This window comes from Ictalurus furcatus, chromosome 26 (assembly GCF_023375685.1).
Source record: "Ictalurus furcatus strain D&B chromosome 26, Billie_1.0, whole genome shotgun sequence".
NCBI lineage: Eukaryota > Metazoa > Chordata > Actinopteri > Siluriformes > Ictaluridae > Ictalurus > Ictalurus furcatus.
In genome coordinates this window covers 7495595-7522919 of record NC_071280.1, presented here as the reverse complement: position 1 = coordinate 7522919, position 27325 = coordinate 7495595, and the positions used below count along the sequence as shown (strand labels likewise).

The 27325-nt window shown below is 38.8% G+C and overlaps 4 protein-coding genes across 4 annotated transcripts; 1 reads left to right on the top strand and 3 right to left on the bottom strand.

The window, feature by feature from the left end:
* Window positions 1-319: 319 nt before the first annotated feature.
* On the top strand, window positions 320-10070 carry grk1a (G protein-coupled receptor kinase 1 a). The gene is made up of 7 exons (XM_053615487.1): window positions 320-1385; window positions 5630-5757; window positions 5955-6112; window positions 6333-6416; window positions 6700-6824; window positions 7554-7755; window positions 8103-10070. Exons 1-7 carry the CDS (start codon window positions 684-686, stop codon window positions 8393-8395), a joined length of 1692 nt encoding a protein of 563 aa, XP_053471462.1. The 5' UTR covers window positions 320-683; the 3' UTR covers window positions 8396-10070.
* A 1405-nt stretch (window positions 10071-11475) lies between these two features.
* On the bottom strand, window positions 11476-18070 carry LOC128601999 (protein BTG1-like). The gene is made up of 3 exons (XM_053615490.1): window positions 14283-18070; window positions 14031-14167; window positions 11476-11937 (listed from the first exon to the last, which is right to left on the bottom strand). The coding sequence occupies exons 2-3, from the start codon at window positions 14146-14148 to the stop codon at window positions 11615-11617; spliced, it is 441 nt and encodes a 146-aa protein (XP_053471465.1). The 5' UTR covers window positions 14149-14167; window positions 14283-18070; the 3' UTR covers window positions 11476-11614.
* A 138-nt stretch (window positions 18071-18208) lies between these two features.
* LOC128601996 (protein BTG1-like) lies at window positions 18209-22107 on the bottom strand. The gene is made up of 3 exons (XM_053615488.1): window positions 21007-22107; window positions 20755-20891; window positions 18209-18712 (listed from the first exon to the last, which is right to left on the bottom strand). The coding sequence occupies exons 2-3, from the start codon at window positions 20870-20872 to the stop codon at window positions 18390-18392; spliced, it is 441 nt and encodes a 146-aa protein (XP_053471463.1). The 5' UTR covers window positions 20873-20891; window positions 21007-22107; the 3' UTR covers window positions 18209-18389.
* A 731-nt stretch (window positions 22108-22838) lies between these two features.
* LOC128601998 (protein BTG1-like) lies at window positions 22839-27214 on the bottom strand. The gene is made up of 3 exons (XM_053615489.1): window positions 26855-27214; window positions 26603-26739; window positions 22839-25435 (listed from the first exon to the last, which is right to left on the bottom strand). Exons 2-3 carry the CDS (start codon window positions 26718-26720, stop codon window positions 25113-25115), a joined length of 441 nt encoding a protein of 146 aa, XP_053471464.1. The 5' UTR covers window positions 26721-26739; window positions 26855-27214; the 3' UTR covers window positions 22839-25112.
* Window positions 27215-27325: the final 111 nt, after the last annotated feature.

Here is a 27325-nt window from a genome sequence, read left to right as displayed (position 1 = left end):
ACACTGGAAGCAAATGCCAAGATTTCTTCAGTGAGAGTGCTACTCACTTAAATACTTCAGCTGTGTATTTGGCTTGAGATTGATAGGAAGAAGCTTAGTTACAAGAGAGTTCATAACCTCTAAGATAATCTACTCCAGGGGTCAAGTGTGCCTCATAAAGGCCAGATATTGTTAGGAAGTAATGTCATAAAGCAAGCCAGAGTAATCCACTTGACCAACACACCATTCATGCTGTCTATATTTTAAGTATTAGAATGAAGTGATTTAGCACACATTTTTTGTTTGAAAGTTGAGTCCTCAAGGGTTAACATGGGGAAGGTATTATGGAGTTAGGAGATAAGGGCTTTATGAAAGGTGATGAGACAGGCAGATCTGGGCGTTCGAGTGTCTGTGCCATAGGGCTTAGTCTTTCATGCTACTGTCTGACCAAAGTCCTAAGCGGGATTCTGCGGACACTTTCTCTGCCTGAATCCTTCAAGACGCAATTTCTCCAGGATCCTGAGTCTCCTGGATTTTGATGTCTGGTTATCCAATCTACTTCCCTCTGTCTCCTTTATTGACACACACTCTATTTGGAGAGAAGCGCTGAGTGCCAATGCTCAAGGCCTGAACCAGGATAGTTGTTTTGTCTGCTCAATTAATTGTATTTTCATCCAATCAAGTCCACCCATTGATTTGACACCATGGATATTGGTGGTCTTACAACAGTGGTAGCCAACTCGGCATACATCTCAGCTCGTGGAAGCTTCGATGGCTCAGCAAACCCAGCAGCAAGTCGGGACAAGAAGTACCATAGCAAGCTCAAACTGCCTCACATCACAGTATGTGAGGGCCTTAGGGAGACACTGGACCTCCAGTTTAACAGCATCTGTGTCGAACAACCCATTGGCAAGCGCCTGTTCCAGGAATACCTAGAAACAACTAGTGAGTACAAGGGGCCGTGTCGCCTCTGGAAGGATGTGGAGGAATATGACACTGCTGAGGACAAGGATCGTGTCAGTAAAGCTGCCAAGATCCTCCAACGCTACGTCGACCCTGCAGCCAAGTACTTCTGTCCCTTTCTGCCTGAAAATGACATCACCAAGGTGAAAGAGCGGCATGAGAATGCTTCAGATGACTTGTTCGTTGACATTCTAGCCTGCGTTCTTGATTTCCTTAAGGAGGTCCCATATTCCTTCTACCTGGAGACCATGTACTTCAAGAGGTTCCTGCAGTGGAAATGGCTGGAGATGCAGCCCATTGGTGAGGACTGGTTCCTGGACTTCCGTGTGCTTGGAAAGGGGGGCTTCGGCGAGGTGTCAGCCTGCCAGATGAGGGCCACAGGAAAGATGTACGCCTGCAAGAAGTTGAATAAAAAAAGGCTTAAGAAGAGGAAAGGCTATGAGGTAAGAATCATATGATTTAGATCAGTGCGGTTTAAGGTTTTACAGAGAAGTACTCAATCGTTGCTGACTCTATGATGATGCAGTATGATCAAATTGCTTGTCAAGTCCTGAACGGGGCTTTATTCATGGCCAAACATGGTCAGTAAACACCACATGCTAAACCTTTCTGTGCATAAACATAAAGTACATGTCCGTTCTATTATATTAGGAAATGTCCTAGTCTAAACCAATCCGTGTACTTATTTAATGGGAAATATACTGAAATCCAAAACAGCCCAGACTCTCTCACCTTCAGTTGAATGACATTGTTACTCAGATTACAAGAGCTGCTTAGTTGCATAAGACTCACTACTGTGGATTTCAAAGTGGCCCACTATCCTGTTCCGAAAGAGTCCGTAACTAAGCCCCTTATCTAGTGTTGCACCTTACTATACTGTTACAGTGATAGGAAACACGTATTCACACACCTTTTGTTTTTGTTATTTAATATACTTCCAGTTCACATGTCCACTTCAAATTTACACACCTCTTTTTTTTTCCCTACTTATAAATATGAACAGAGATGGTGTATTCACAAGCATTCAGAAGATATGTTTTAAAAACAAATATTTATAAGGAAAAAAAATAGATTGAGACTCTAGATTAAAAATGTATGCGTTAAGGTTACATATAAATAAATCAAGTTCTAAATGCTGCACAGAAATGCTCTTGTGCAAATTGCACCAGGTGTGAATATAAAAGATGTTTCCATTGTTTGGGAAGCTTTTACGCAATCATGGTGAAGGTGATGGAGCTTTCTAACGTTCTCAGGGAGAACATTATTAAACAAGACTCAAGTGGAAAATAGTTACAGAGCCATAGCAAAGCCATTGATCATCCCTGTCGGTACAAAATACATCGTCTCCCACAGGTATCCATACATACGGGACTATGTTTGCCAGCACCATGTCGGTCGTGCCTTCGTCAGTGGACGTTGGTGGACGTTCACTTCTCGGTTGCTCTGCAACACTTCCAGTCTTTGGGAATTTGTTAATAAATTTAGTAACAGTGTCGGGTGTAATGTGCTTGCTATGTTTCCTGTTAAAGTCCATCACAACCTTGCGACAGCTTCCCGATCCAGATATGAGAATGATTTCGATACGTTCTTTTGTTAAAGGTATTCTTAAAGGCTATCTGAAAAATTTTGGAAGCTAAAAAGTGTTAATTTCCCTTATGTATGGAGACTTCTGGGACACTCTGTAGTTTGATAATATGCAAAAGGAAAGTTCATGAAACCGTAACTATTCATCCCCAAACAGGTGTAACATACATAACTTCACAATACTGTGAAATCTCAGTGACTCGGGTGGTAGAGTGGGTTGTCCACTCATCGCAGGGTTGGCGGTTCGAACATGCCGAAGAGTCTTTGGGCAGGATTCTGAACTCCAGGTTGCTCCCGATGGCAGGCTAGCGCCTTGCATGGTGTATGGGTGAATGAGAAACAGGGTAAAGCGCTTTGTAGAACCGCTAAGGTTACAAGACGCTATATAAGTGCAGACCATTTACAACACTTACAGTCAACTCAAAAAGAGTTGCAGGACGACCTGAAAACAGCAGGAGCAACAGTTACATAGAGAACGATCATCTCGCTTCATGCACCCCACACAAAACTCCTTTGCTAGACAAAAAAAAAGCACAGACATGCTAATCTAAAAGCATTTAAACAAATCAAAACTTTTGGAACAGTATACTCCGGTTAGATGAGACAAACATGTAACTCTGGTAATAATTCAGCTCATCATTTTTGGAAAAAGAAGGGTTGTGGGTATGATCCCAATAACACCATACCTATAGTGAAGTAAGGAGGTGGGGGAATCACGATATGGGGCTACTTCTCTCCAAACACTACTGGGACATTACATATCACTGAAGGAAACATGAATTGTGTGAAGTACTGGGACATATTAGAGGAGAATTTCATCTCAGCAGTCAAAAACGTGAATCTGGGGAGAAAAGAGAACTCAACAACCCCGAACATACAGCCAAAATAACTCTAGAAGCCTAGCCAATCTCTTGACTTAAATCCCATTAAATATTTCTGGTGGATTTTGAAATCATATGTACATCAGAGTGATTCATGTAACCTTTGGGAATTGAACATGATTTGCCAAAAGGAATGGGCCATTTTCACAATTTAGGTTAACAAAAAAAAACAAACCCCAGATCAGTCATATGGAAAAAGTAAGTATACCCCTACATTTATCACACCTTCAAATCCATAAAATTAGAATCAGGTGTTCAGGATTTGGTGTCAGTGATTAGAACCTGTTCAGGGAGTGCAGGTGGAATCTGTCTTATTTATTCCTCTCTCATATCGAGTGTCTGTTGTTCCCTTTGTTATCGAGGTGTGTGGTGTCATCATGCCAAGCTCTAAAGAGTTCTGTAAGGCCTTCAGAAAAAAGGTTGTGGATGTCTATGAGGATTTAAAAAGATCTCCCAATTATTTGAAATACATAATTTGATTGTAAGGAAAATCATCTACAAACGGAGCAGATTTCAAACGATTGCCAATTGGTCCAGGACTGGCCATCCAAGCAAATTCAGCCGAAGAGCAGACCATCTGATGCAAAAAGAAGTCTCCAAGAACCCCAAAATTTCATCACAGGATCTGCGAGTAAGTCTTGCAACTGTTGGTGTCAAAGTGCATGCTTCTACAATCAGAATGAGATTGCACAAATTTGACCTGCATGGGAGGCGTGCCGGGAAAAAGTCTTTGCTGTCTAAAAAGAACATTAAAGCAAGACTACAGTTTGCCAATGAGCATATAGGCAAAGACCAGGCCTTTTGGAATAATGTGCTCTGGACAGATGAATCAAAGATAGAGTTGTTTGGCCACAGTAACAGCAGACATGTTTGGCTCAGGCCAAAGACAGCTTTTCAGGAGAAGCTCCTCATACCAACTGTGAAGTACGGTGGTGGAAATGTTATGGTTTGGGGTTTCTTCTCTGCCTCAGGGACCGGAGAGTTTGCATTCATTAATTCATCTATGAATTCTGCATCATATCAAAGAGTGCTTGAAGATAATGTGAGGCCCTCTGTCCGAAAGTTGAAGTTGAACTGAAAGTGGACCTTTCAACAGGATAACGAGAAAGCACGCTAGCAAATCCACTAAGGAATGGCTCAAAAAGAAGAAATGGAGGGTTATGGAATGGCCTCGTCAAAGCCCGGAATTGAATCCCATTGAAATGTTGTGGGGGGATTTGAAACAGGCCGTACATGCAAGAAAACCCTCAAACATCTTGCAACTGAAAGAATATTGTATGGAAGAGTGGTCAAAAATTCCAACAAACCGATGTCAGAGACTGTTGGATAATTATGCAAAACACCTTCAAGAAGTTATTTCTGCTAAAGAGGGCAATACTTGCTTCTGAAACCAAGGGTGTACTTACTTTTTCCACAGAAGAATATCATATTTATTGATATTTCTGTTGAATAAATGATTGAAAAAGCTCATTTTCCTTGTGGTTTTGTTCAAGTAAATCGACTTAATTAATAGGCACTGTTTCAAATATGTCCAAATATGTCAAAAAAATCCAACAATTGCTATGGGGTGTACTTATTTTTTCACATGACTGTATTTCAAGTGAATATAAGCAGTGGAACAATAAATAACAACAACAAAAAAAGTGTCCAAATCTTTATTTCCCCACACTGTATATGTAACTTTGATATCAGAACACTTGAGCATTTTGGCAACACAGAAGGTAAATAAAAAGTACTATTCAAAAGGGGGGGCGGTGTGAAATTTTAAGCAATTGTATACTAGTGGGTAAAGTGCCAACTTCAACATCTTTAAATGAGGAACAGATTTGTCTAAGAGCTAAGCTGTACACCAGGGACGTAGACCTCCACATGCTACCGTTTGCATTGGGGCATGAGAATGATTGCTTCTCTGATACACTGCAGAAAATACCAAGTAATGAAAGGATAAGAATAATACCATTGGTTATGTGGTACAATACTGTATAATAGACATTTATGCAGCAAGGAACTTGACCTATAACCAACATTGTAATCAAACACTGAACTGAAGTACAGTTTCTTATGCAAAGTCATTTCTAACAGTGTGACTGCTTCCATTTACTCGTTCATCTATGTTCTTACAGGTATTAGGCTTGTTTTAATTTCACACCTAATGCAAATATTCCATTAAAATTGTGACCTGTGGAAACGATTTATAATTTGAATATGTTGGTCTTGTCTAGGGTGCCATGGTGGAGAAAAGGATTCTGGCTCGTGTTCATAGTAGATTCATCGTTTCCCTGGCCTACGCCTTCCAGAGCAAAACAGAACTTTGTCTGGTCATGACCATCATGAATGGAGGAGACCTGAGGTTAAGATCCAGTCATCACGAACCTCTATACATGTTCAGGATTTTTATTTTTACTTCTTCTGTACTTTAAAACTGACTCAACTCACTAGTTAATTAACTATTCATTCATAATGTCTTAGCATTATTGTATTACTTATATGGCTTTAAGGTGCTTAAAGAATATCTGAAATGAGATGTTGTGCTTCCTTTGTTCTCAGGTACCACATTTATAATGTAGATGAGAATAATCCAGGCTTTGATGAGCCCAGGGCATGTTATTATTCAGCTCAGATTATTCAAGGGTTGGAGCACCTTCATCAGAAGAGGATCATCTACAGAGACCTGAAACCAGAGAATGTTCTTCTTGACAATGAAGGTGAAAAGGGCAGTTGTTTTTCTTCTCCAAAATTGCTGCCAGAAACTTTAAGTTCTGTGACGTACAGTACAAAGACGTACAAAAATGACGGACGCAGTGCACTTAATGCTTTCGTAATACTGTACAAACAGTATTTTAAGCAGTATGGCAGTGATTGTTGTTTTAGCTAGGAGTACAATCTTTGACGTTTGTTTGTCATTGTGCTGATGTGTGTTCAAAGGTAACGTGCGTATCTCTGACCTTGGGTTGGCTGTGGAGTTAGCAGACGACCAGGAGAAGACGAAAGGCTACGCTGGGACTCCGGGTGTGTTCTGAAGTTCCAGTTGTTGCACAAATCTCAGAATCTTCCTTTTATGTTTTTCTGCTCTTTATCCCAGATGTAAATGATTATACGATTGATTGTAGACCCTTACTAGTGAGCATGCATGCTTGGTCCACTGGTCCCAGTTCGAATACAGTAAAACTTTTAAAACAAAACAAAACAAAAAAATAACAACTCCTAGACATGGAAATTGTGTTATTAAGGCTATTCTATGAATGTATGAGAACACTTCTGACCTTTTGACATTTTTCTTTTCTGAATTCAGGTTTCATGGCCCCTGAGTTGCTGAAAGGAGAGGAGTATGACTACTCTGTAGATTACTTTACTCTTGGGGTCACTCTCTATGAGTTCATTGCTGCCAAAGGCCCCTTCAGGACTCGAGGGGAGAAGGTGACCAAGTACATTTTGGTTGTCTTACAGACACAAATTTAACCTCATCCTAGTCTGAAATGATACAAATACAAGAACTGTATTTGTGCTGTGATTCATAGATCCACAACATTTCAAGGTATGGGTCAGGGAAAAAGTTCTGTTTTACACAATTTTCCACTACCAAAAGGTACATGATGTTTGATTTTTAAATGTTTTCTTCCAAAAAATAATGGAAAGTCTATCTCATCCACAATCTCTACATTTAAAATAAATAAATAGTATTTTGGTTGATTTTTTTTAACTACTAATGGTGAATGTGGAAATTGTGTAAACTTGATTTCTCACTGAATCATTCTTTTATAATCACAGTCTGACCACATGATCAGGCTCACTGAATGAGTAATCCACGGTCACAAGACTGAAACCAGGGTTCCTCAGTTCCAGTCCTGAAAGGTCAGAATTGGGATTTTGCTGGTTAGTAAGTGTATTAGACCAATCAAATCTCTGTACTGGACCCCAGCCCTTCAGGACAGGAACTGGGGAACAAACCCTGACCTATAGGAATATGCTGATCAGATTAGCATGGTTGATCTCACCAATTGATTTGAAATTCCCAAATTAACTAGGAGCTCCTCCTGCTTGGGGGTTTTGTAGAAACTCTTTACATCTAATATCAAAATAAAACGTCAGCTACTATTTTTTGTTTGCATACTCTCTGGGGAAAAAATAAATTTCTCTTTCTCACAGGTGGAGAACAAAGAGTTGAAGAAGCGCATCCTGAATGACCCAGTAACCTACACCGAGAAGTTCAGTGAGAATGCAAAGTCCATATGTGAAGCCTTGCTCGCCAGGGAGGTGGACAAGAGGCTGGGCTTCAAGAATGGGACTTGTGATGAGTTGCGTGCACACCCTTTCTTCAGCAGCATCAACTGGAGGAAGCTGGATGCAGGTATGATAGGATGGAAGCAATTAAATTTTTTTTTTTTTTTTAAAGGGCCACTTTGGCAAGACCCATGTTTACATATTTCTAGTTCAGAAACTCGTTCCGAGTCGGAAGAGAGACACTCAGCCCTGTGCCTCTACTACAGGAAGTTTTAGCTGAGGGTGTGGGGTCGGTTGGAGGGAAGGGGTTTTCAGTGGGGATCCAATTCACCTGGCAGCCAACAGAGGGCTCTAAAATTCACAAACTCCTTCTACCTGTACTACATATTGAAGTCATTTTGCTGAGTTAGATGGCTTGGTATTTTTATCCTCTACAAGTGTTTCCACACTAAATTGTCTCATTTGTTCTCATAGGGATTCTCCCACCTCCGTTTGTCCCTGATTCGAAGACCGTGTATGCCAAGGACCTTGATGACGTGGGCGCATTCTCCACTGTGAAAGGGGTCAACCTGGAAGACACGGATAAGGATTTTTTTGATGAGTTTGCCTCTGGAAATATCTCCATACCCTGGCAGGAGGAGATGATTGAAACAGGAATCTTTGGTGAGCTGAATGTGTGGGGTCGTGGCGGCACAGTGCCCAACGATCTACGGCGTGAGTCTATCCTGGAGCAGCCTCCAAAGTCTTCCACTTGTACCATATCATAAACACTTCTATTCAAAGAGAACTCTTTCCCCTTTCCTTACTGCTCTCTGATTGGGTTGATGCCTGGACATAAAGAGATTCAAGAATGACCTGAAGGATTGGCCAAAAGTTATTTCATGTCATCATCTTTTCATCGACAAAAATGGACTGCAGGGCAGCTTTTAACAAGCATTAACACTTACACCACAGCGCTGTTGAATATCCGACTCTGTTTGGTCAGGAAAGTGTTAATTGCTTTTCTGACAGTAGTGCCAGCTGCAAGGCAAATCACAGGTTCTGTTTCACCCCCACCAGTGGCAGTGTCTAACATCTGGAGATCCTCTCTTGCGCATGCGCACACGTACTGAGACCTTCAACAAGTGACGTAGTATTTGCATGTTCTACTCAAAGTGTTTTCTTGTTCAGAAAACGAAGGCAGTTCCCGTCCTCTTCTAGGCCGACTTGGTTCCTGAAAGTCCTCTGCTTTTGCATGCTAGCATGGTCAAATGTTGTTCATTCCACGTAGCCTACGTAGGTGGTCAGTAGATCTTGCATCACAGCATGTGCATGTCACAGACATCACAACGCTCGCCAGCAATATGCGAACCCAGTTGCTATATATATAATGTAGTGATAACAGGAATTAACTTGTCTCACAACGTTAAATGTAACTATAAACTGTTTAAAGAATTGACATATCGTTTGTTAATACGTTTAAAATTGTAATCCTTGGCAAATTGCTGTGGTACAAGAGGAATAAAACACTTCAGGATGTGCTGTTATATGGTGCGATGTGGCCCGATACGAAGCGGAGATAACGCATCCCTGAAGTTGATTGATCATTTTCCAATAACAGCGCGTGTTTATCTAGCTCGATTTCCTCATTCAAAGGTACCACAGTTAGGAGTTTAAGGGGTAAAAGGAGTAACTTTTATTGAATGTATGGATTGTCATTGCATTGCTGTATTTTCCGTGTTTATTATGACTATCCTAATTTACATATTGCGTCAAAGCTGAGAAGGACATGAAGATATCAATCTTAGTGAATTCATTTCATCTCTTGTAATAGTTCACGACACAGATATCTAAGGGTATAGTAGGGCTTTTCTAAATCCAGCAGAAAAATATCATGGATGAGGTTTTGGATAATGAGGAATAATAAAATTAAAAAAAAAAAAAAAAAAAAGAACAGCTGATGACTAATTATACAGGAAATGCTTGTGCTTTTCATAGAGTTTTATTATGGTTTGCTGAGTCATCATGCCCAGATAAGCTTATTTCAGCCCACTTAGACCATCCTTTTGTGTACAAAGCTGTGAATGAATGTTGATTGTGCAAACAATATTATAATGAATAACCATTTTTGAATTATGCAATAGGTATCACATTTATTCAAATAAATATTTTGACAGAAACGTGCTGATTTTGTGGATATATTTCATTCAAATATATTTATATTGATGCGTAAATATACTATGGCATGCTAATGTAATAACACAATAATAAGGTTAACCATACTATTAGTAATAACATTTTAAAATAACAATTTGCACCAAAAATACACCGAAAATAACAATTTCATATTTACACCTTAGATACTTTTATTTAGTGAACCACCGGGCATAGTGTCCACTGCTGTAGACAATAGTTGTAAGGCTGTTTTTAGAAAAATAGAAGGTGTAAATACCCTCCAAAACACTTGGCCTATTCAAAGACCTTCAGTACAAATTAAAAAAAAAAAAAAAAAATTAAAAAAAATTAAATAAAATAACATTTTAAAAATGTTGCTTTTGCAATGCCAATACATAGAGTTAATCACTCAAATAAAGAGGGAAATTAAAAACGGTCCAAGCAACCATCTTTGCAATTGTTAGACCAGTGGTTTTCAAAGTGGGGGCCGCCAGGGGGCGCACGTGGGGGCCTCAACAATTTGGTGTGAAAAATAAATTCTCACTCTCAGACAACCACACACACACACACACACACACACACACACACACACACACACACACAATCAATTCCTAATGTAATGTAAAGATGTAATTATAAAAAAAAAAAGGGGGATAGATTCAGTACTTATTAAAGTACTATAAGTATATAGTATATAGTATATAAAGTATATAAAGTCTGTACTTTTAATGTGTTTTAAAGACATCTTGCAAAAGGGGGGCCTCAGTTAAATGTTAATGCCATTTGGGGGGCCTTGCCCTGGAAAAGTTTGGGAACCCCTGAGCTAGCGTATCCTGGTCACTCTCATTTCATTAAAAGGGAAGAACCAATCAGAATGCTCGGCTGAATTAGGGCGTGTGTATGTTATAAAATAATGCATTAAATATTAATCACGATACTTTGAAACGAAGATTATTTTTCATAATTTCTCAACTAATTAGGAATAAACTATTTTTACTGTACTGCATGTTTATTAAATATTGAGAAAATACATTATTATCCGCAATTATGTACATCTTTGAGTCAAAATAACACTGCTGTTTAGTAATATGAATTTTCATATAATTAATACAAACACGGTTACACTCTGAATAAATGAATAACTGACTATTTCAAACCAGTAACAAAACACACAACTGGGGAACCTGAGGTTTTACACCACAGTCAAGCTTACTAAGGCTTATCACAGTCAGTTATGTTTAATTAATTTAAGGAAGCAAAGAATTGTGATGACAATGAAAATAGGAGTCGGTGTTTAAATGTCTTCATGTCGGTTTATCCTTTTTAAACAACAAATACAGTCTTCACAGCTGAAACCGAGGTCTCGAACTAAGAGTAGACATTCAGAGTTATTAATTGTTTAAAGAATCAATCTAACAGGGCACACCTGGGCAACAAGACACACCTGTCAATCACCTGTCAGGATATTTTTGATCACTTGAACAATGGGTGGGTTCAAACCAAAGATACCATGTTCTCTCATGGCTCACTGTGGTCCTATGATGGACCGTTCCCACTGATGAATGTGGTAAAGAGGGGTTAGAAATTGTGTATAGCAACGAATGGGCTACAGTTACACCTAAAGTGTGTACTTACTGTATATGTAGTATATTTTATATTTCATTTGCATAATATGTAACACTATGAAAAAAAACTGAAGCATCATCTTTAATTGAAATGTATAAAAAAATTACAAAATTGTAAAGGCATTAAAATCATTATTGAATCCAAATATATCCAATTTACAAAAATCATTAAAAAAAAAAAAGAAGAAGTATAAAACAAAAGAGTCATTAGCTGGAAATCACAGTCCTCGAGTGACCCAGTCTCAGTTTGTCTTTGCAGCTGTCCACAGAGTTCAGATGAGTCTCCGGGGGTGGTGTGGACACATACAGTACACCAATGGACCCGTCCTCCCCTATACGATAGGACACTTCGTAGGGGTCGACCCACATCGTAAGCTGGCAGGGTAAGAGAGATAAAAGCTGCTTCCTGCTGAGGCCGATGGTGTAAGCGGCCTTCCCTAGTAGCGGGTCCATCTTGTGATTGATCCGGATACAGCGATATCCCGAACCTCTAAATGGTGCGTCAGGAAACCAGTGGTCCTCATAATGCTCTAAAATCAAAGAAAAAAACAACTTTTAAAAACTCTGTGCAACTTGCATATTGTTTTAAGAATAGATTTGCTGTTAAAATATCATTACTACCATTCACTTGGGAGGAGGCTCTCAAGAAAGGCAGCATTTTTGGGGTCATACTAGCGCTCCTGAGATGAAGCCCGCATGAAATCAAAATTGAAGTTTTGTGGCTGTTAGTATGAATATGTTGGGCTTAAGGTTATCTATGAGCTAATGTGCTCCAAAACAATGACAAAATTGGCATTTAGAAGATGTATGCATTTAAAATGTACAGTCTCTCTACCACCAATACGAATCAACAATTTTGATGACATCGCCCTGCACTTCGGCTTCTCTGTCCAAACAAATGCTGTCAAGAATCTGAAGTGCCCCGCCCCCAACGTTATAAACACCGTGCCGAAGTTGCCGTTGTTGAGCTGTGTCTTTGGCTGTTCAAACACCCGCCTTTTATTCATTTTCCAAGTGTACACTGGTTAAGAAGGAAACCGCTTGAATCCTGCACAAGTGAATCCAACACGTCGTTATTGCTCAGGCTCGCATCCATAGTACTAACTCTCAAGTACGTATTAATCCGGGTTCACACGGTACGATTTTGGCCACGATTTGGTCGTCTGAGACAAATTTTTGAGAATCCTAAAAGATTCCTATAATCCTAGGCCAAAATCTGTAGGCACTGATCGCTAGTTTGACGCGTTCCCTGACAGACAATTAACGGCCGCTGTGATAAAATTTTTTCCTCCGATTAAATTCTGTCAGTGTCGGAAGATTTGAGGCACAGTCTTGTAGTGTGGCTTCTCCTCCTCCGTACGAGTCTTCTCACGTGAGTGCGTCCGTTTTTCGTATCTTGACTGTCGTACAGTCCGACATTAATGACAACCGAAATCCTACAGTGTGACATGGCTTACAGCGGGGATCGTGTTCGTACAGTCTGACAAGCAACAGTCGCAAAGGACTATTAAAAATCACACAGTGTGCTTTAGCCCGGGCTGTGAGGTAATCTAAACACTATTGGCTATTTTAAAAGGGGGAGGAGCCACTTGATATGTCCCACCCTAACTTCCTGTTTCACTGGCTATTACGTCAACACGTCGAATAACGCTGCGTCTTTCAAGGCACTTCACAGGGACTTAAAACTCTAAAGCCTGTTTTGCACGGTTCGATTTCAGCAGTATTTTAAGATTTGTCCACTGTATGACGATCCCAAAATCTTTGCCAAATTCTATAACAAACTGTGCAACAATATACTGTATGCTCTTCATGTCAGATTATATAATGAACATCCTCTAATGACAGATATGCAACCTATCCCACGATTTTTCTCTTGGTGGGTTATAGATGAGCATCGTTTGCATATGAGAATTTAACTTAAAAAAAAATATTTTTTTTTAAATGTTGACACTGCCAGAACTTGGCACTAAATCAGCCATCAGTGAGCATTTCACATTAGGCCCACCTCAACTCACAACCAAAGAATTATTTACATTTTTTTAGTATGCGACAGGTTTATACTGCCCCGATTTTCCTAACATTTTTAAGCCACACATTAGACACGTATGCCTAATGCTGGATGATGTAAATTAAATGTCTGTGGTGGCTCGGAGTTACTGCCCAGGGGTTCGGTTCGGGGGTTCAAACCCAAGCATTGCCAGGCTCCGGGTTACTGATCGTAAGGTCGGGGGTTCAAGCCCCAGCACTGCCAGGCTCCGGGTTACTGATCAGGGTTTCAGTTCGGGGGTTCAACCCCAGCACTGCCAAGCTGCCACTGTTGGGCCCTTGAGCAAAACCCTTAACCCTCTCTGATCCCAACCTCCTAACATCGCAGGGGATATGTGAAGAAAAAATGATTTCACTGTGCTGTAATGTACATGTGACTAATAAAGACTAATTATACTTTAATTTAGTGTCATACTGATCAGCTTTTCCCTTTGATTTCATAGCAAGGGAAATCACTGTACAGTGTACAGTACATTGTTCATCTGAGACTCATCCTTGAACCAGGATGTAACTAGTCCATTTCAGTGAAAGTGAAAAATAAACCAGTTAAGTGGATTGAACAAAGACTAAATGTCACCTCCTAAAGCCTTTTCCAGAGAATGGCTGAAGTGTTGGAGTTGTTCTTCAGACAGAAGTCCTGTTCTTCTCAGTAACGTGGTAATAAAGTTCACAGCTGTGGACACCTCGACTTTCATCGTGAAATATTTTCATAAGCTGTAAAATATCATACGATACATTCAGCTTTCCGTTTAGGTTAAACGTTTATGTTAAATTAGATTAAATTGAATGTTTATGTTATATTAAATTTAAAAAAAAACACACAACTCACCTTCTCCACACTCGTCAAAACTAATTCACTTTGTGTCTGGTCGGCCCTCGGAGTTGTAGACGTTGCGAAAGGTCAGGTGGTAAATATTCTCGAACATTTCAATCGCACTTTACGCGGGAGACTACGACATACGTAGGATTGAGGACTGGTCATCAAAGACATGCGTTCAACTAGGTCCTATGGGCTACGCAATTCAGAAACGCGATCTGATTGGTTGTTCACTTCTGGTGGAAAGGACCAATGAGAGTGAGCAGGAGAATTCTTAAAAAAAGCACACTTCAGGATGTGCTGTTATATGGTGCGATGTGGCCCGATACGAAGCGGAGATAACGCATCCCTGAAGTTGATTGATCATTTTCCAATAACAGCGCGTGTTTATCTAGCTCGATTTCCTCATTCAAAGGTACCACAGTTAGGAGTTTAAGGGGTAAAAGGAGTAACTTTTATTGAATGTATGGATTGTCATTGCATTGCTGTATTTTCCGTGTTTATTATGACTATCCTAATTTACATATTGCGTCAAAGCTGAGAAGGACATGAAGATATCAATCTTAGTGAATTCATTTCATCTCTTGTAATAGTTCACGACACAGATATCTAAGGGTATAGTAGGGCTTTTCTAAATCCAGCAGAAAAATATCATGGATGAGGTTTTGGATAATGAGGAATAATAAAATTAAAAAAAAAAAAAAAAAAAAGAACAGCTGATGACTAATTATACAGGAAATGCTTGTGCTTTTCATAGAGTTTTATTATGGTTTGCTGAGTCATCATGCCCAGATAAGCTTATTTCAGCCCACTTAGACCATCCTTTTGTGTACAAAGCTGTGAATGAATGTTGATTGTGCAAACAATATTATAATGAATAACCATTTTTGAATTATGCAATAGGTATCACATTTATTCAAATAAATATTTTGACAGAAACGTGCTGATTTTGTGGATATATTTCATTCAAATATATTTATATTGATGCGTAAATATACTATGGCATGCTAATGTAATAACACAATAATAAGGTTAACCATACTATTAGTAATAACATTTTAAAATAACAATTTGCACCAAAAATACACCGAAAATAACAATTTCATATTTACACCTTAGATACTTTTATTTAGTGAACCACCGGGCATAGTGTCCACTGCTGTAGACAATAGTTGTAAGGCTGTTTTTAGAAAAATAGAAGGTGTAAATACCCTCTAAAACACTTGGCCTATTCAAAAGACCTTCAGTACAAATTTAAAAAAAAAAAAATTGTTTAGGCCAGTGTTTTTCAAACTGAGGACTGGGGGGCACCCAAGGGTCCATGTTTATTTTAGAACAGTAGTGGAAATCCACCATCATCAAAGTCTTGTTTAACATTGAGTCCTTATAGATATTAACCTATCTGACTGGTCACTAGAATGAAATGGTTTAATTCAAACATTAATAACTGAAAAACATGTAGGCCTTTAAAGAATTACACACTTTCACTGCACCCTTACATTGTATTAGTTTCTTATATGTATTAGTATCGTTAGTCCTGTATTAGTTACCTGTATCATGTTGGTACAGGTGTACAGTTGGTATGTGTGAATAGATTTTATCCACAAATGTGGAATTACCCTGTTCAGTTAGGTGTTTTACAAATGAACAGTGTCATAAACAGAGCTGTGGTGGTGTTTTATCTGTGATAAAAATAGTAAGTGACTTCTGAGCTGTAGACACTTTACTGCTTTTATCACAGGAGAAACACCACCACAGCTCTGTTTATGGCGCTGTTCGTTTGTAATTCCAGATTTGGATAAAATTTATTCACACATACCAACATGATAGATCAGGGTTCTTCAAATCTGAACCCTCAAGGTCCACTGTCCTGCAGAGTTTACCTCCATCCATCCTAATCAAACACACCTGAACAAGCTAACCAAGGTCTTCAGGATTACTAGAAAGCTACAGGCAGGTGAGTTTGGAGGTTGGAGCTAAACTCTGCAGAGTTGGAGAACCCTGTGATCGATCATGCTTCACTGTTGTCACAATATCAAATGTAGTAATATTTTAGACCTCATTGACAAGGATAAGCTATTATATCATAAACACTCAAACATAATTACTGTAAAATACTGATCATTTTAATGATTTGTTATGCTTATATTACATCTGTTCATTTCTCAAAATGCATGAATAAAGTAGGCTTTTCTCCAGATTTCTACTAGCCCTAACTCTGTAACCAGTGGAATCTCAAGCTAAATTTTTTACAGCAGAATGCTACTATAGTGGAATTATTTCTGTGAAAATTTCAGGTTCGTATCTGGTCCCTCACCTGAGATATTCAACCAGAAACTGAGGGGAATTAAAAAAAAAAAAAAAATGAATACAAAAAATAAGTCTCAAACCTGAAATGTTCTGCATGCACGCTATACTTACCTGGGCACCCCCTAAAAAAAGTAAGACTTGAACCCTTCCCATTATAAATTGGCCCTAAAGGTGGAACTGTGAGCAATCCTGAGCATTACATTTGGACTTAAGTTTTAAGTCTGAGGAGCAAGAATGTGCAAAATGTTTATATATGTTCTCTAGAGATCAGTTTTTGTTCCAAGCAGTTATATGGCCCATCCTGAGCCAAGATATTGATGTTTCCGTAAAACCTTTTATAAAAATTAAATAAAATAACATTTTAAAAATGTTGCTTTTGCAATGCCAATACATAGAGTTAATCACTCAAATAAAGAGGGAAATTAAAAACGGTCCAAGCAACCATCTTTGCAATTGTTAGACCAGTGGATTTCAAAGTGGGGGCCGCCAGGGGGCGCACGTGGGGGCCTCAACAGTTTGGTGTGAAAAATAAATTCTCACTCTCAGACAACCACACACACACACACACACACACACACACAATCAATTCCTAATGTAATGTAAAGATGTAATTATATAAAAAAAAAGGGGGATAGATTCAGTACTTATAAAAGTACTATAAGTATATAGTATATAGTATATAAAGTATATAAAGTCTGTACTTTTAATGTGTTTTAAAGACATCTTGCAAAAGGGGGGCCTCAGTTAAATGTTAATGCCATTTGGGGGGCCTTGCCCTGGAAAAGTTTGGGAACCCCTGAGCTAGCGTATCCTGGTCACTCTCATTTCATTAAAAGGGAAGAACCAATCAGAATGCTCGGCTGAATTAGGGCGTGTGTATGTTATAAAATAATGCATTAAATATTAATCACGATACTTTGAAACGAAGATTATTTTTCATAATTTCTCAACTAATTAGGAATAAACTATTTTTACTGTACTGCATGTTTATTAAATATTGAGAAAATACATTATTATCCGCAATTATGTACATCTTTGAGTCAAAATAACACTGCTGTTTAGTAATATGAATTTTCATATAATTAATACAAACACGGTTACACTCTGAATAAATGAATAACTGACTATTTCAAACCAGTAACAAAACACACAACTGGGGAACCTGAGGTTTTACACCACAGTCAAGCTTACTAAGGCTTATCACAGTCAGTTATGTTGAATTAATTTAAGGAAGCAAAGAATTGTGATGACAATGAAAATAGGAGTCGGTGTTTAAATGTCTTCATGTCGGTTTATCCTTTTTAAACAACAAATACAGTCTTCACAGCTGAAACCGAGGTCTCGAACTAAGAGTAGACATTCAGAGTTATTAATTGTTTAAAGAATCAATCTAACAGGGCACACCTGGGCAACAAGACACACCTGTCAATCACCTGTCAGGATATTTTTGATCACTTGAACAAAGAGTGGGTTCAAACCAAAGATACCATGTTCTCTCATGGCTCACTGTGGTCCTATGATGGACCGTTCCCACTGATGAATGTGGTAAAGAGGGGTTAGAAATTGTGTATAGCAACGAATGGGCTACAGTTACACCTAAAGTGTGTACTTACTGTATATGTAGTATATTGTATATTTCATTTGCATAATATGTAACACTATGAAAAAAAACTGAAGCATCATCTTTAATTGAAATGTATAAAAAAATTACAAAATTGTAAAGGCATTAAAATCATTATTGAATCCAAATATATCCAATTTACAAAAATCATTAAAAAAAAAGAAGAAAAGTATAAAACAAAAGAGTCATTAGCTGGAAATCACAGTCCTCGAGTGACCCAGTCTCAGTTTGTCTTTGCAGCTGTCCACAGAGTTCAGATGAGTCTCCGGGGGTGGTGTGGACACATACAGTACACCAATGGACCCGTCCTCCCCTATACGATAGGACACTTCATAGGGGTCGACCCACATCGTAAGCTGGCAGGGTAAGAGGGATAAAAGCTGCTTCCTGCTGAGGCCGATGGTGTAAGCGGCCTTCCCTAGTAGCGGGTCCATCTTGTGATTGATCCGGATACAGCGATATCCCGAACCTCTAAACGGTGCGTCAGGAAACCAGTGGTCCTCATAATGCTCTAAAATCAAAGAAAAAAACAACTTTTAAAAACTCTGTGCAACTTGCATATTGTTTTAAGAATAGATTTGCTGTTAAAATATCATTACTACCATTCACTTGGGAGGAGGCTCTCAAGAAAGGCAGCATTTTTGGGGTCATACTAGCGCTCCTGAGATGAAGCCCGCATGAAATCAAAATTGAAGTTTTGTGGCTGTTAGTATGAATATGTTGGGCTTAAGGTTATCTATGAGCTAATGTGCTCCAAAACAATGACAAAATTGGCATTTAGAAGATGTATGCATTTAAAATGTACAGTCTCTCTACCACCAATACGAATCAACAATTTTGATGACATCGCCCTGCACTTCGGCTTCTCTGTCCAAACAAATGCTGTCAAGAATCTGAAGTGCCCCGCCCCCAACGTTGTAAACACCGTGCCGAAGTTGCCGTTGTTGAGCTGTGTCTTTGGCTGTTCAAACACCCGCCTTTTATTCATTTTCCAAGTGTACACTGGTTAAGAAGGAAACCGCTTGAATCCTGCACAAGTGAATCCAACACGTCGTTATTGCTCAGGCTCGCATCCATAGTACTAACTCTCAAGTACGTATTAATCCGGGTTCACACGGTACGATTTTGGCCACAATTTGGTCGTCTGAGACAAATTTTTGAGAATCCTAAAAGATTCCTATAATCCTAGGCCAAAATCTGTAGGCACTGATCGCTAGTTTGACACGTTCCCTGACAGACAATTAACGGCCGCTGTGATAAAATTTTTTCCTCCGATTAAATTCTGTCAGTGTCGGAAGATTTGAGGCACAGTCTTGTAGTGTGGCTTCTCCTCCTCCGTACGAGTCTTCTCACGTGAGTGCGTCCGTTTTTCGCATCTTGACTGTCGTACAGTCCGACATTAATGACAACCGAAATCCTACAGTGTGACATGGCTTACAGCGGGGATCGTGTTCGTACAGTCTGACAAGCAACAGTCGCAAAGGACTATTAAAAATCACACAGTGTGCTTTAGCCCGGGCTGTGAGGTAATCTAAACACTATTGGCTATTTTAAAAGGGGGAGGAGCCACTTGATATGTCCCACCCTAACTTCCTGTTTCACTGGCTATTACGTCAACACGTCGAATAACGCTGCGTCTTTCAAGGCACTTCACAGGGACTTAAAACTCTAAAGCCTGTTTTGCACGGTTCGATTTCAGCAGTATTTTAAGATTTGTCCACTGTATGACGATCCCAAAATCTTTGCCAAATTCTATAACAAACTGTGCAACAATATACTGTATGCTCTTCATGTCAGATTATATAATGAACATCCTCTAATGACAGATATGCAACCTATCCCACGATTTTTCTCTTGGTGGGTTATAGATGAGCATCGTTTACATATGAGAATTTAACTTAAAAAAAATATTTTTTTTTAAATGTTGACACTGCCAGAACTTGGCACTAAATCAGCCATCAGTGAGCATTTCACATTAGGCCCACCTCAACTCACAACCAAAGAATTATTTACATTTTTTTAGTATGCGACAGGTTTATACTGCCCCGATTTTCCTAACATTTTTAAGCCACACATTAGACACGTATGCCTAATGCTGGATGATGTAAATTAAATGTCTGTGGTGGCTCGGAGTTACTGCCCAGGGGTTCGGTTCGGGGGTTCAAGCCCCAGCACTGCCAGGCTCCGGGTTACTGATCAGGGTTTCAGTTCGGGGGTTCAAGCCCCAGCACTGCCAAGCTGCCACTGTTGGGCCCTTGAGCAAAACCCTTAACCCTCTCTGATCCCAACCTCCTAACATCGCAGGGGATATGTGAAGAAAAAATGATTTCACTGTGCTGTAATGTACATGTGACTAATAAAGACTAATTATACTTTAATTTAGTGTCATACTGATCAGCTTTTCCCTTTGATTTCATAGCAAGGGAAATCACTGTACAGTGTACAGTACATTGTTCATCTGAGACTCATCCTTGAACCAGGATGTAACTAGTCCATTTCAGTGAAAGTGAAAAATAAACCAGTTAAGTGGATTGAACAAAGACTAAATGTCACCTCCTAAAGCCTTTTCCAGAGAATGGCTGAAGTGTTGGAGTTGTTCTTCAGACAGAAGTCCTGTTCTTCTCAGTAACGTGGTAATAAAGTTCACAGCTGTGGACACCTCGACTTTCATCGTGAAATATTTTCATAAGCTGTAAAATATCATACGATACATTCAGCTTTCCGTTTAGGTTAAACGTTTATGTTAAATTAGATTAAATTGAATGTTTATGTTATATTAAATTAAAAAAAAAACACACAACTCACCTTCTCCACACTCGTCAAAACTAATTCACTTTGTGTCTGGTCGGCCCTCGGAGTTGTAGACGTTGCAAAAGGTCACGTGGTAAATATTCTCGAACATTTCAATTGCACTTTACGCGGGAGACTACGACATACGTAGGATTGAGGACTGGTCATCAAAGACATGCGTTCAACTAGGTCCTATGGGCTACGCAATTCAGAAACGCGATCTGATTGGTTGTTCACTTCTGGTGGAAAGGACCAATGAGAGTGAGCAGGAGAATTCTTAAAAAAAGCACACTTCAGGATGTGCTGTTATATGGTGCGATGTGGCCCGATACGAAGCGGAGATAACGCATCCCTGAAGTTGATTGATCATTTTCCAATAACAGCGCGTGTTTATCTAGCTCGATTTCCTCATTCAAAGGTACCACAGTTAGGAGTTTAAGGGGTAAAAGGAGTAACTTTTATTGAATGTATGGATTGTCATTGCATTGCTGTATTTTCCGTGTTTATTATGACTATCCTAATTTACATATTGCGTCAAAGCTGAGAAGGACATGAAGATATCAATCTTAGTGAATTCATTTCATCTCTTGTAATAGTTCACGACACAGATATCTAAGGGTATAGTAGGGCTTTTCTAAATCCAGCAGAAAAATATCATGGATGAGGTTTTGGATAATGAGGAATAATAAAATTAAAAAAAAAAAAAAAAAAAAGAACAGCTGATGACTAATTATACAGGAAATGCTTGTGCTTTTCATAGAGTTTTATTATGGTTTGCTGAGTCATCATGCCCAGATAAGCTTATTTCAGCCCACTTAGACCATCCTTTTGTGTACAAAGCTGTGAATGAATGTTGATTGTGCAAACAATATTATAATGAATAACCATTTTTGAATTATGCAATAGGTATCACATTTATTCAAATAAATATTTTGACAGAAACGTGCTGATTTTGTGGATATATTTCATTCAAATATATTTATATTGATGCGTAAATATACTATGGCATGCTAATGTAATAACACAATAATAAGGTTAACCATACTATTAGTAATAACATTTTAAAATAACAATTTGCACCAAAAATACACCGAAAATAACAATTTCATATTTACACCTTAGATACTTTTATTTAGTGAACCACCAGGGATAGTGTCCACTGCTGTAGACAATAGTTGTAAGGCTGTTTTTAGAAAAATAGAAGGTGTAAATACCCTCCAAAACACTTGGCCTATTCAAAAGACCTTCAGTACAAATTTAAAAAGAAAAAAAAATTTGTTTAGGCCAGTGTTTTTCAAACTGAGGACTGGGGGGCACCCAAGGGTCCATGTTTATTTTAGAACAGTAGTGGAAATCCACCATCATCAAAGTCTTGTTTAACATTGAGTCCTTATAGATATTAACCTATCTGACTGGTCACTAGAATGAAATGGTTTAATTCAAACATTAATAACTGAAAAACATGTAGGCCTTTAAAGAATTACACACTTTCACTGCACCCTTACATTGTATTAGTTTCTTATATGTATTAGTATTGTTAGTCCTGTATTAGTTACCTGTATCATGTTGGTACAGGTGTACAGTTGGTATGTGTGAATAGATTTTATCCACAAATGTGGAATTACCCTGTTCAGTTAGGTGTTTTACAAATGAACAGTGTCATAAACAGAGCTGTGGTGGTGTTTTATCTGTGATAAAAATAGTAAGTGACTTCTGAGCTGTAGACACTTTACTGCTTTTATCACAGGAGAAACACCACCACAGCTCTGTTTACGGTGCTGTTCATTTGTGATTCCAGATTTGGATAAAATTTATTCACACATACCAACATGATCGATCAGGGTTCTTCAAATCTGAACCCTCAAGGTCCACTGTCCTGCAGAGTTTACCTCCGTCCATCCTAATCAAACACACCTGAACAAGCTAACCAAGGTCTTCAGGATTACTAGAAAGCTACAGGCAGGTGAGTTTGGAGGTTGGAGCTAAACTCTGCAGAGTTGGAGAACCCTGTGATCGATCATGCTTCACTGTTGTCACAATATCAAATGTAGTAATATTTTAGACCTCATTGACAAGGATAAGCTATTATATCATAAACACTCAAACATAATTACTGTAAAATACTGATCATTTGAATGATTTGTTATGCTTATATTACATCTGTTCATTTCTCAAAATGCATGAATAAAGTAGGCTTTTCTCCAGATTTCTACTAGCCCTAACTCTGTAACCAGTGGAATCTCAAGCTAAATTTTTTCCAGCAGAATGCTACTATAGAGGAATTATTTCTGTGAAAATTTCAGGTTCGTATCTGGTCTCTCACCAGAGATATTCAACCAGAAACTGAGGGGAATTAAAAAAAAAAAAAATGAATACAAAAAATAAGTCTCAAACCTGAAATGTTCTGCATGCACACTATATGCAATACCTGGGCACCCCCTAAAAAGAGTAAGACTTGAACCCTTCCCATTATAAATTGGCCCTAAAGGTGGAACTGTGAGCAATCCTGAGCATTACATTTGGACTTAAGTTTTAAGTCTGAGGAGCAAGAATGTGCAAAATGTTTATATATGTTCTCTAGAGATCAGTTTTTGTTCCAAGCAGTTATATGGCCCATCCTGAGCCAAGATATTGATGTTTCTGTAAAACTTTTTATAAAATTTAAATAAAATAACATTTTAAAAATGTTGCTTTTGCAATGCCAATACATAGAGTTAATCACTCAAATAAAGAGGGAAATTAAAAACGGTCCAAGCAACCATCTTTGCAATTGTTAGACCAGTGGTTTTCAAAGTGGGGGCCGCCAGGGGGCGCAAGTGGGGGCCTCAACAATTTGGTGTGAAAAATAAATTCTCACTCTCAGACAACCACACACACACACACACACACACACACACACACAATCAATTCCTAATGTAATGTAAAGATGTAATTATAAAAAAAAAAGGGGGATAGATTCAGTACTTATAAAAGTACTATAAGTATATAGTATATAAAGTATATAAAGTCTGTACTTTTAATGTGTTTTAAAGACATCTTGCAAAAGGGGGGCCTCAGTTAAATGTTAATGCCATTTGGGGGGCCTTGCCCTGGAAAGGTTTGGGAACCCCTGAGCTAGCGTATCCTGGTCACTCTCATTTCATTAAAAGGGAAGAACCAATCAGAATGCTCGGCTGAATTAGGGCGTGTGAATGTTATAAAATAATGCATTAAATATTAATCACGGTACTTTGAAACGAAGATTATTTTTCATAATTTCTCAACTAATTAGGAATAAACTATTTTTACTGTACTGCATGTTTATTAAATATTGAGAAAATACATTATTATCCGCAATTATGTACATCTTTGAGTCAAAATAACACTGCTGTTTAGTAATATGAATTTTCATATAATTAATACAAACACGGTTACACTCTGAATAAATGAATAACTGACTATTTCAAACCAGTAACAAAACACACAACTGGGGAACCTGAGGTTTTACACCACAGTCAAGCTTACTAAGGCTTATCACAGTCAGTTATGTTTAATTAATTTAAGGAAGCAAAGAATTGTGATGACAATGAAAATAGGAGTCGGTGTTTAAATGTCTTCATGTCGGTTTATCCTTTTTAAACAACAAATACAGTCTTCACAGCTGAAACCGAGGTCTCGAACTAAGAGTAGACATTCAGAGTTATTAATTGTTTAAAGAATCAATCTAACAGGGCACACCTGGGCAACAAGACACACCTGTCAATCACCTGTCAGGATATTTTTGATCACTTGAACAATGGGTGGGTTCAAACCAAAGATACCATGTTCTCTCATGGCTCACTGTGGTCCTATGATGGACCGTTCCCACTGATGAATGTGGTAAAGAGGGGTTAGAAATTGTGTATAGCAACGAATGGGCTACAGTTACACCTAAAGTGTGTACTTACTGTATATGTAGTATATTTTATATTTCATTTGCATAGTATGTAACACTATGAAAAAAAACTGAAGCATCATCTTTAATTGAAATGTATAAAAAAATTACAAAATTATAAAGGCATTAAAATCATTATTGAATCCAAATATATCCAATTTACAAAAATCATTAAAAAAAAAAAGAAAAGTATAAAACAAAAGAGTCATTAGCTGGAAATCACAGTCCTCGAGTGACCCAGTCTCAGTTTGTCTTTGCAGCTGTCCACAGAGTTCAGATGAGTCTCCAGGGGTGGTGTGGACACATACAGTACACCAATGGACCCGTCCTCCCCTATACGATAGGACACTTCGTAGGGGTCGACCCACATCGTAAGCTGGCAGGGTAAGAGGGATAAAAGCTGCTTCCTGCTGAGGCCGATGGTGTAAGCGGCCTTCCCTACTAGCGGGTCCATCTTGTGATTGATCCGGATACAGCGATATCCCGAACCTCTAAACGGTGCGTCAGGAAACCAGTGGTCCTCATAATGCTCTAAAATCAAAGAAAAAAAAAACTTTCAGTCTGACAAGCAACAGTCGCAAAGGACTATTAAAAATCACACAGTGTGCTTTAGCCCGGGCTGTGAGGTAATCTAAACACTATTGGCTATTTTAAAAGGGGGAGGAGCCACTTGATATGTCCCACCCTAACTTCCTGTTTCACTGGCTATTACGTCAACACGTCGAATAACGCTGCGTCTTTCAAGGCACTTCACAGGGACTTAAAACTCTAAAGCCTGTTTTGCACGGTTCGATTTCAGCAGTATTTTAAGATTTGTCCACTGTATGACGATCCCAAAATCTTTGCCAAATTCTATAACAAACTGTGCAACAATATACTGTATGCTCTTCATGTCAGATTATATAATGAACATCCTCTAATGACAGATATGCAACCTATCCCACGATTTTTCTCTTGGTGGGTTATAGATGAGCATCGTTTGCATATGAGAATTTAACTTAAAAAAAAATATTTTTTTTTAAATGTTGACACTGCCAGAACTTGGCACTAAATCAGCCATCAGTGAGCATTTCACATTAGGCCCACCTCAACTCACAACCAAAGAATTATTTACATTTTTTTAGTATGCGACAGGTTTATACTGCCCCGATTTTCCTAACATTTTTAAGCCACACATTAGACACGTATGCCTAATGCTGGATGATGTAAATTAAATGTCTGTGGTGGCTCGGAGTTACTGCCCAGGGGTTCGGTTCGGGGGTTCAAACCCAAGCATTGCCAGGCTCCGGGTTACTGATCGTAAGGTCGGGGGTTCAAGCCCCAGCACTGCCAGGCTCTGGGTTACTGATCAGGGTTTCAGTTCGGGGCTTCAAGCCCCAGCACTGCCAAGCTGCCACTGTTGGGCCCTTGAGCAAAACCCTTAACCCTCTCTGATCCCAACCTCCTAACATCGCAGGGGATATGTGAAGAAAAAATGATTTCACTGTGCTGTAATGTACATGTGACTAATAAAGACTAATTATACTTTAATTTAGTGTCATACTGATCAGCTTTTCCCTTTGATTTCATAGCAAGGGAAATCACTGTACAGTGTACAGTACATTGTTCATCTGAGACTCATCCTTGAACCAGGATGTAACTAGTCCATTTCAGTGAAAGTGAAAAATAAACCAGGATTGAACAAAGACTAAATGTCACCTCCTAAAGCCTTTTCCAGAGAATGGCTGAAGTGTTGGAGTTGTTCTTCAGACAGAAGTCCTGTTCTTCTCAGTAACGTGGTAATAAAGTTCACAGCTGTGGACACCTCGACTTTCATCGTGAAATATTTTCATAAGCTGTAAAATATCATACGATACATTCAGCTTTCCGTTTAGGTTAAATGTTTATGTTAAATTAGATTAAATTGAATGTTTATGTTATATTAAATTTAAAAAAAAACACACAACTCACCTTCTCCACACTCGTCAAAACTAATTCACTTTGTGTCTGGTCGGCCCTCGGAGTTGTAGACGTTGCAAAAGGTCACGTGGTAAATATTCTCGAACTTTCTTTACGCGGGCTACTACGAAATACGTAGGATTGAGGACTGGTCATCAAAGACATGCGTTCAACTAGGTCCTATGGGCTACGCAATTCAGAAACGCGATCTGATTGGTTGTTCACTTCTGGTGGAAAGGACCAATGAGAATGAGCAGGAGAATTCTTAAAAAAAGCTAGCGCAGTGGTTTTCAAAGTGAGGGCCGCCAGGGGGCGCCCGGGGGCCTCAACAATTTGGTGTGAGAAATAAATTCTCACTGTCAGACAACCACACACACACACACACACACACACACACACAATTCCTAATGTAATGTAATGTAATGTAAAGGTGTAAGATGTAATTATTAATAAAAAAAAAGGGGGGGGATATATTCAGAAGTC

Bases quoted from the DNA above. Each gene is read 5' to 3' on its own strand.
- grk1a (XM_053615487.1), top strand. From the start codon at position 684: ATGGATATTGGTGGTCTTACAACAGTGGTAGCCAACTCGGCATACATC. The intron at 1,386-5,629 runs GTAAGAATCATA...GGTCTTGTCTAG, and splicing joins AGAAGAGGAAAGGCTATGAG to GGTGCCATGGTGGAGAAAAG. The intron at 7,756-8,102 runs GTATGATAGGAT...TTGTTCTCATAG, and splicing joins CTGGAGGAAGCTGGATGCAG to GGATTCTCCCACCTCCGTTT.
- LOC128601998 (XM_053615489.1), bottom strand. From the start codon at position 26,720: ATGAAAGTCGAGGTGTCCACAGCTGTGAACTTTATTACCACGTTACTG. The intron at 25,436-26,602 runs GTGACATTTAGT...CTTTGATTTTAG, and splicing joins TCTGGAAAAGGCTTTAGGAG to AGCATTATGAGGACCACTGG.
- LOC128601996 (XM_053615488.1), bottom strand. From the start codon at position 20,872: ATGAAAGTCGAGGTGTCCACAGCTGTGAACTTTATTACCACGTTACTG. The intron at 18,713-20,754 runs GTGACATTTAGT...CTTTGATTTTAG, and splicing joins TCTGGAAAAGGCTTTAGGAG to AGCATTATGAGGACCACTGG.
- LOC128601999 (XM_053615490.1), bottom strand. From the start codon at position 14,148: ATGAAAGTCGAGGTGTCCACAGCTGTGAACTTTATTACCACGTTACTG. The intron at 11,938-14,030 runs GTGACATTTAGT...CTTTGATTTTAG, and splicing joins TCTGGAAAAGGCTTTAGGAG to AGCATTATGAGGACCACTGG.